The 9,211-nt window shown below is 34.7% G+C and overlaps 1 protein-coding gene across 1 annotated transcript; it reads right to left on the bottom strand.

The window, feature by feature from the left end:
* Positions 1-5,160: 5,160 nt before the first annotated feature.
* On the bottom strand, positions 5,161-7,671 carry LOC111370851 (probable LRR receptor-like serine/threonine-protein kinase At1g53430). The gene is made up of 6 exons (XM_022992747.1): positions 7,171-7,671; positions 6,542-6,716; positions 5,791-5,862; positions 5,498-5,566; positions 5,337-5,408; positions 5,161-5,251 (listed from the first exon to the last, which is right to left on the bottom strand). Exons 1-6 carry the CDS (start codon positions 7,289-7,291, stop codon positions 5,176-5,178), a joined length of 585 nt encoding a protein of 194 aa, XP_022848515.1. The 5' UTR covers positions 7,292-7,671; the 3' UTR covers positions 5,161-5,175.
* Positions 7,672-9,211: the final 1,540 nt, after the last annotated feature.

The following is a 9,211-nucleotide window of genomic DNA, read 5'->3' as shown; positions in this document are numbered from 1 at the left end:
TTGATTTTTCCACAATGCATTATTCAGTTATGATTTTAGTGTTTTTTGTAATCCATAGCTATCAAAACTTCTTCAGTGGAAGATAAAACTTTAATATGTCTAACGCTCACCTTAAATCTATGGGCAACAAGTGGAGTGGCAATGCTAGAAATAATGGAGTAATGAAAATATTAATTACGTTAGGGTGTGAATAGGTGAATACTACAAAATTAAAATTATCAATTAAAAGCAACAACGCACTTTTTAATTATTTCTAGATTATTAATCAAACAAGTCAATTTATCCTATGTTTGAATGCCACAATACTTAATAAAGTAATAAAGAACATAACACATGTTGACAGAGAAACCCAACTAGGTAAAAGCTCCAAAATCAAGTCAGTATCCTTTGCTATAGACAATGACGAACTTACAGTACGGTTTGGTCTAGAACATTCTACTAGACTCGCTAATCTACTTCCTACAATCTCCAAGACCCATTAGAATGTACTTCACTGACACCTATTCTTGATCTTCTAGAATTTTCTATCTTATTTGGCTCACCAAAAACGCATCGTTCTTGTATTTTTCCTGTGCTTTTGATCCAACCTTCCTCAATTCTTGAGCAACCTCCGAATGTTCTTGAGAAAGTACATTCCTGTATGTGTATAGAAAGTGGGTGTTTTGGATTTTATGTTTTTCCCAAAGTGTGGTTGTATAAACTCAACAATTAAAGGATCAATCTAAAGCTTGAATTTGTTTTTGAATTTTTGAATGATGATATGGAGAAGGAATACAACGAACAAGCACACCCTAATTTCGTGTTTGGGCAAGGGTATATATAGTAGAAGGTAATTAGGTATCATAGGTCGGATAAAACTCTTGAAAAACGTGAAGTAGGGTTTTACGCATAACACTGTCGCTTGAGTCATAGCTCGACGACAGGCGAGCGACAATCTGTCACTCGAGCGATAGTTGGACGATAGAGTTTCTGTTTTTGCCTCTCGAGCATGACATGGGTGATAGGCTAGTGTAAATCCGGTAGCTCTTTCCTCTTTGTTCCAAACTAGAACCCTAACTTACCTAACTAATATATACAATATTGCAACTTATTCCTTGACTTTTACAATTCTTTATTTTAGTCCTTTTGTTTAAAGAATTGCCAATATACTAAAATCCTAACAAACTCCCCATTTGACATTTTGTGACAAACCATATAATATAGGTCAAGTAAGTGAAATCAAACTAATGTACCCAAATCTAAACTGAATGTCCACCTCTTACATTCCTTGTTAAATCTGTTTCCTAAAATCATCAACTCAAATACCAAGTGCATAAGCACTTGATACAGGAAATATAACAGTTGAAACACATTATCATAAATATGCTAGCTAGATTGAGAAATAATACTAATATTAATCAAAACACCCATTGAAACATTAATATTACCATATATCAAAACTGAAATAAGCTATGCATTATGATATGGAATGCCACGAATAAAAAATACAATTTTCTTTTCCCCTTACACTCATCTCTCTAAAAATGCAGTTGATATGCAATGCTTTATCTTTTTCTCCCTCTTACTGCAAAGCTTTATATAAACTCTTTCCACTAAATGACTAAAGGCATTCTATCGTGTAACAATTTGAACATCAATAAATAATAACTCAAAGATACAGTTGATAGCATACATAAGCATAATTAATGATTAATAAACTTTTCCACATATTCAGTTCAAGCTAAAATGGAGTAAATTGTATAAGTGACTCATGTGTGTAAAGTGTCACTAATCTTTTTTAAGCAGGACTTCAAACCTTAATTTTTTGAGAAAAGACATGCTAAACATCACTGTCAATAAGATTATCCCTCTACTTACGACGTGTGGGGATTAGCAGAAGCTTTTCAATAAATAAGCTCATTTCAATCGAGGCATCGACCTACAGGGGACGATGTGTGGGAGATGGATGAAGCTTGGTTGTCTCTGAAGCGTGCTGCAATACGAAGTAGGTAATGATTTGAAAGCTCATGCATATTTCTAAGAAAAACAATTGGATGTGACGCCTATTCCCCATAAAAGGCTTCTGCTACTAATCATAGCAGACGGTTGTTTAGGCTCGAGGCGATGCGCCTTAAGGCTTATGGATGTCACCACTAGTTCTTGTGCGTTGATTAAATCTGACATCTGAAAGCCCTCGGTCCCCTCAATCAACTAAGTTCTTTCTCTCACGCCTATTTCTAGGAGGAGGAGGTTGTACCTCTTGCTTCTTTTGGACTACCATTGAATGGAGCAAACTCTGCTGCGTGGGTTCCGTCCTATTCGGTCGAAGACACTAATCGACCTCTGGGGCTCGTATTCAGGTGAAAAGTTATCTCCCAACTGAGAATCTGTAGCCTGTGTATTTGCGACATACGAGGAGATATCTATTCATACCTCCCTTTCAATGGGAGGTTCTCTTTGTCGTGGGTGAGCCCGACTGTGTGTAGGATGTTCCTGGGCCATGTGGGACCCTTCTGGCATCTGGAAGCCCTACTGACCTTGGGTCTGCTTGAGGAGCTCACGCATAGCCATATTTTGGGTCGCAATGTCCCTCATACTTGCAGCCATCTGAGCCACTTCTATAGTTAGCCTTACAGTCGTGCCACCGTTGTGTGACATTTGTTTGCAGCACCTCTTTTTCAGAGGCGTCTCTCGTTCTCCTTGGATTAACATCATCATTACTTGAGCTCATCTTAAATTTTAGAGTATTCAAATCACGTTGCTAGTTCTCACTTAGTTCTTTTCTCAAGAACGCCATTTTTCAAGGGAAAAACTTATCTGAATTTTTCGGCGATAAGTGGGAAATACCAATCTGAACGACTTTCCACAGACGACGTCAAACTGTTGACCCTGCAAGTCAGACTCTCCACATGGCCAGCGGAGAGCTACTCCACGTGTTCCTCCTTGCGCGTGGTAATAAATAATCAGGCGCATATGGTCCGCATACACTCCGACAATCAAGTTAGTTGATGGTGGTGGTAGCGACAGTGCCAAAATGCACAATACTCAAGGAGGAGGAAAATGTATATATGTATATTTTGCTTAAATGTGGAATGCTTACCTTTCTTTTGGCCGAGACCTTGGTAAATAGGCAAAGGGCACCGCTAGATACGTGACACATGTAGTAATTTGACGGTCCGAGGCGTCCAACGCATAGGCGTCCATCAATCACTTCTTAGGTTGGCGGGTAATTATTTCTGCTGAATTTGAGTTGACATATTGCAGACACGTCACATCAATCATTTCCCAAAATATAAAAAGAAATCTTGGTAAAAAGATCTCTGAAATTGACGATGGAGAGGCGGTATTATTTTCCTTCGCAAGGCCACGCTTTGGAAGTGACGCCTCCGTCCTGTACCACTTCGATTGAGTCGTGTATGCCTAGGCTGGTTGCTTCAGCTAGCCGAGGCGTAACAGTGACGCCTCAGTCCTGTATCACTTCAATCTCGGCTAGTTGAGAGGCGTAACAATGTGTTTCCTCGACTTCTTGTCTTGGGCCCAATCTAGTTGGAAACTTATTATTTTGCAACTTTGTCGGCATTAAGATATCCCCGTTAAATTGTCTTCTTGATAGACTTGAACTCTCTCCCTAGTCTTCACTTCTTAGTGTAATTCAATGATTTTTAGATCAAAATTGAGAGAAACTTGTATAGTATTGGGTTATTATCAATTATTGTAGAGGAACATTGGTTTTACCTTGAGAATGTTTCGATTCAGGGCTAGAATTTTGATAGCAGTTTGTTCTTGTGGAATTGTATCGCATCAGAGATTAGTTCTTTGAGCTTTGGTGTAATGTTACGTAAAAGCGAGAACAAGCAGAAAAATGAGAACAAGAATACACTAATTTACGTGAAAATCCAAGATGAAAAAAAGTACGGGCAAAAAAGTAGAAATCCACTATATCAAAGATGAGTACAAGAATCGGTGTTTTGATGGCTGCACCAAATTATAATACAATGAAATTCTAATATACATTGTCGTAAAGACCTTAAAAAATTCTCATAATGGTAGCTATCGTTGCCTTTAAAAAGGCAGCTGTGCCAACTGCTTTAAATTTAAAGCTGCCTTTTTAAAAAAGTAGAATTGAAAAAAAATAAAAAAAAATTAGCCAGCTTGGCTCGACTCAAAGAGGCCCGAGTCGAACCCTATTTTTGGGCAGAGTTTTGGCTCGAGTCGAACCAGAAAAACCTCGATTTATTTTTGCACAAACCTTCTTCAAGCCGTGAACTTCGACTCGCGACTCACTTAGCTCGTTTACATCCTTACTCCCAACCCCAATTCATTGGGTTATGCTTTCAGCTGTGTATAAAATATATGTCATGCAAATGGTCGAATCTAGACATACCCAAATATCCTTAATTGAAATGGATAAAGACATCAAATGCAATGATAAAATCTTTTGGCTCCAGATGGAAAAGCCTTGACTTTGTGCATGGGGAAAAATGGTGGACTGAAATGCCTTAAGCCCTATTTGACGCAGATTAAAATTAAATTAAAATTTTAAATTACAATATCAACAATTAATTTTAATCACATATGGGATTCACAACTTTTTTATTACATATTTCATCTATCAAAATCTACTAAAAATTTGATTTTAATATGCGCCAAACAAGGGCTAAATTTGAAATTGAATTTTTTTTCGTGCAATACAATTTGTTTGATGAGTTCTTCGCATATACAATATCATTGTTGAAAAATTGCAATAGGAAACTGTTATGAACAATATATATTTACTTGCAATTGGAGGATTTCCGCAGCGAATTGCATTCTATCAACGAAGGAGTCCCTCAAAGAGTAAAGTCTTTGAGCAATACAGGTAATAGAGAGAGAAAGTATTGCTTTCTCCTAAGGGTTTTCTATTTAGTTTCTCCCAATTAATTAATAATTGTTATCTCCTATAGTTAGAGAGATTGTAATTCTCCTATTATAATAGAATTCCTTTACCCGTGATTTTACCCCAAAACGAACTTTCTTGTGCTGATATTAAGAGAGCTTGAAGTTAGAAAACAGTAATAAAATAACTAGAAAAGCATTGGTGGATATCAAACTTCTACAACGAAGTAACGAATAAAACTGTTGCAACCATCTTACAAAAGGAAAAAGAGAAAGGCCCAAAAATATTGTAAAAAAACATTGAGATCATGTCGAGTGGCCTTACAGTCTCCTCAAATTTCTCAGACTTCCCAAGTTTTGTGGAATATTTCCTTCGAGCTGATTATCTTCCAAAGTCCTACAATACAGTTCACACCATAAGCACAGCTGGTATAGTTGCTTCCTCAGATATTATATACTATAATACCATATTTATCACTCACAGCTCTTCCAAAGTGCTAATATCACCAAGTTCATTCGGAATTGTGCCATTGATACGGTTTCCAAGAAGTGACCTGATATGAAGATGATAGCGAATATATTCATCCACTCTATATAGGTAGGTAGGAACAGGAGTTTGGAGGTCCCATTAAGAAGAACTTACAAAGTAAGAAGAGGAAGCCGACCGAAGATTGGAGGAATTGATCCATAGATATAATTGTGAGTTAGATCTCTGGGATGATAAAGAAGTCATGTAAGTGTTCTGCTTTAGATGAAAAATGAGGGAAAAAGACAGAATAGAAAATATTAGCTCAATGCAACTGCTTTAATTTCAGAAGCAAAAATAGACTCGTATCGAACTATACCTTCTATTAAATTAACAAACGAAAGTAAATGACTGGCATACATATTCGATCAACTCAATAGAGTACCCAAAATAACAATGTTGCTACTTACAACTCTTTTAGATAAGTAAGATTCGCAAATTCTGCAGGCAAGATTCCAGTCAAATTGAAACCCTTCATCTGGCTGTACATACAAAGTGGAGTTGAATTTGAAACATGACTTAAATAAATAACAATTTCTTAATGAATAATGACCGTGTTAATCATCTCAATTCACCATAAGAACACCCCCGTTGAGGGTAAAATGAGAGAAGAAAACAAAACATTAGGTACATTTCGACTCCCTGGGCTATATGGAAGAGGCTCTTTATATCTATTTCATAACCATTGTATTTCTTCTTAAAACTCTCAATGCAAAATATGGAGGCCATAAATACAACAAAGTCAATTAAATTTTAAGCCTAGCCAAACATATGTCTAAGCTTAGAAGTTTTTTTAAGCAACTATTTTTTTCAAACACATTGGCTTGTTCATTCACAAATTTACTTTTCTTAAAAAAGTAATTTTACGTTTCTCTTTAGATCTCACTTCGTGCTCTTGCTTCCTCCTTCCCCATCTCTGAGGCTTAGGTGGAGGAATGGAGCATGTGGAAGGATACCAGTGGCTGTATACAATCCAAGGATCCGCGTGAAGATTGGCCAAACATGCTTTATGCATATGGGGTTAAAACTAATTTTTTGTTATTAATCAAAGATTTTAATTTTTTTCTGTCAATATTGTCCACTACTATCACATCCACCTTACCAAATTGCCATAAATGTACAATCACAAAAACTTTGAACGAAAAAAGAGTAAGAGCATACATGTGCGTCACATGGCAAACAGTCTTGTTAACAAATGAACAGTCACAAGTCACATTGCTGTAGACATCGTCACCCCAAATGGTCATGTTAAAACCGGTACTCTCACTGCAAGATCTTCGCGTAACATTCCAGTATTTGTTTTGTAATCTCGATGATATTCTTTCAAGAACTTGTACTGTCAAAGCATAAAAGCAACCATAGAATATATGAGAAATCAAACAAAATCTGTTTTTCTTCTAAATAACTGTACTGAAATACAGTTCTTTATCTTATCTTAACAGAAATCCTTGAATGAAAAGTTGAATAAATAAATAAATAATAAAAAATCCATTATTGCAAAATAAACGCCATGGGAAGTCCATCTCTTTCTTATCTTTTTCATATTATACTTATACTAACATAATTAAGAAGTACCAGAAATACCCGATAGGCTATCAATTCAATGAATAGGAAAAATATCAAGCAAAAGAATACCCAGATTAACTTCCAGATTGAATAGGCAGTTACAGTAATACAGAAATGCATGAATCACAGTAAAAAAAAAAAAAAAAAAAAAAGGGAAAACCTTCAATTCTTGCTTAATTATCTTAACAGAAACACAGAGACGTTGCTTAATGAAGGTGAGCTACCTTCGTTTTCAGGCAGAAGTTGTGCAACAGACGTCAAAACAAGAGATGCATAAACACTGAAAATAACGATTTTCACAAAATTTGTTCTGGTTTTAGCCCTTTTGGTAAGAAAAAACTCCATTAAAACTCTTATTCTGTTCAATCCAGCCAAAGAAATTTCATGACACCCCCATTATATTAATTAATGAAGACGAAGATTAATCAAAAGTTGAAAAAGGAAAAAGAAGAAAAGTTGGTTTTGCTTGAGAGTTTCCAAAAAGTGAACAGAAGAAAGTATCGTCGAACTCCAATAATGCTGTTGGTTTTGGAATGGAAAATGCAGAAAGAACAGAAAAATTATGAGTTATTAGTATTAACATGAGACAAAAATCAGAAAAATACTTTTTACTTATTGAAAAATTCAAAATATTTTTAAATTTTAGAGATTCGACTCTTCTACATGTCAGACTTCAATTTCTTTATGTGAAATCATTATGCTGCTGCATGTTTTGGACTTTTGACACGTATATGTACGATGCACATGGAGGCCGCACTCTCCATCTAAAAAATATAGAAGCCATCAAATATTTGTTGGATTGTCACCCGCGCGAATAGTATGTACATGCTGGAAAATTAGTTGCGGATACTTGTTGAGAACAACAATTTTAATGAATAGAGTAAGAAAATTTATTACGATGCTTATCACAGTACGGTGTTCTAAAGTAAAATTGTTTGTGAACTGCAGTGCCCCTTTGAACAATTACTTCCATGATACAATTATCGAATTAATTCTATTGCAATTACAAGCGATTTTTAGAACTCTTAAATTTTGCTATAGAAAAAATAAATGTAAAATAATTCTTAAATCGATTTTGCATAGAAGTACATAAGACGAAATGTTTTCAATGTCTTTTTTCCAAGAAAAAGAGAGGTATATACAATCCACAAATTATAACTTCCAATAATAATTCGTAATGTAATAAAATAAAACCCTTGGTTTTATTATTTTACTGATTTTGGAGATTGTATAATGCTTACTTTGAAACTTTCCGTTTATACAGTAGTGATCCTTTTCTTTACTTTTCTTTTTTTTTTTTTCCTTTTTTTTTTTCTATCTTCATATTTGGATTTCTATCTAATGATCTAGGACGTAATCCTAGACATGAAGAATAAAATTCAAAGTGTTTTTCTTGGTTAAATTTTAAGTTTGCTTAGGATTCTATTAATTCCACATGTTTAACTAAAATTTCCAAAATTTGAAAAAAAGAAATAAATAAATCATGTCATCAACTGAATGTTAGACCAATTAATGTGGTCCCGCGTAATATTATAAATAAATTAATATTTGGTCTATATATATTAAAAATCTGATTGGTCATTGAGAAGTGACAGTTTTGTAACTGTCCACTTTGATGGAAAGTGGGTAGTTTTGGCCTAAAAGAAAACTGCCTCTCTTTGCCTTTTTAACGTGAATGAAAAACCATCAATAAGAACATTCAAGAACAGTTTTATTTATTCTCACTGATTTCTCTTTTACAGATTTAATAAATTCCAATTTTCTTCATGGATCAAGGTATGTTACTTGATCAAATTACTCATACGTGAAAATCATAGAATTCCAAGATCTTGGCATTAAAGTATGAATTAATTGCTTACATGTGGTATCAGAGCCCAAGTTATGGAATTCATGATTTTTCGTTAAAGATTAATGTTTTACATTCATAGATCTTTAATTTTTCGTATCGATTTATGGATCAATGCGTAAAATAAGAATGACAGATTCCGCTGCAAATATGTTTCTGTTTTCTGATTGACTGCTGTTAAAATAATAAATGGATCTTTGATTTTTTACTGCACCGATATTAATCTGTGAAAAGAGCAGTCCCTGTTTCATCAGAAAAATTACACATCAATTGCATTTATTATTGTTTCACGTATTATGTAAATTAACGGATGGGATGACTTCCGTAGAAAACATTATTAATTCTGTCAAACCTGATGAATTATTATTGGTTGAAGAAAAGTTGATTTCTTGGTTTTCACAATGAAAAGTGGATCTGCC

Source organism: Olea europaea, chromosome 21 (genome assembly GCF_002742605.1).
Source record: "Olea europaea var. sylvestris chromosome 21, O_europaea_v1, whole genome shotgun sequence".
In the NCBI taxonomy this organism is placed as follows: Eukaryota; Viridiplantae; Streptophyta; class Magnoliopsida; order Lamiales; family Oleaceae; genus Olea; species Olea europaea.
Note: the sequence above shows the minus strand (reverse complement) of the source record. Positions and strands in the feature narration are given on the sequence as shown.

Coding starts and splice junctions, on each gene's coding strand:
- LOC111370851 (XM_022992747.1), bottom strand. CDS start 7,291: ATGGAGTTTTTTCTTACCAAAAGGGCTAAAACCAGAACAAATTTTGTG. Junction 6,717..7,170: donor ACTTCTGCCTGAAAACGAAG/GTAGCTCACCTT, acceptor ATGCTTTGACAG/TACAAGTTCTTGAAAGAATA. Junction 5,863..6,541: donor GTTTGCCATGTGACGCACAT/GTATGCTCTTAC, acceptor TTGTATGTACAG/CCAGATGAAGGGTTTCAATT.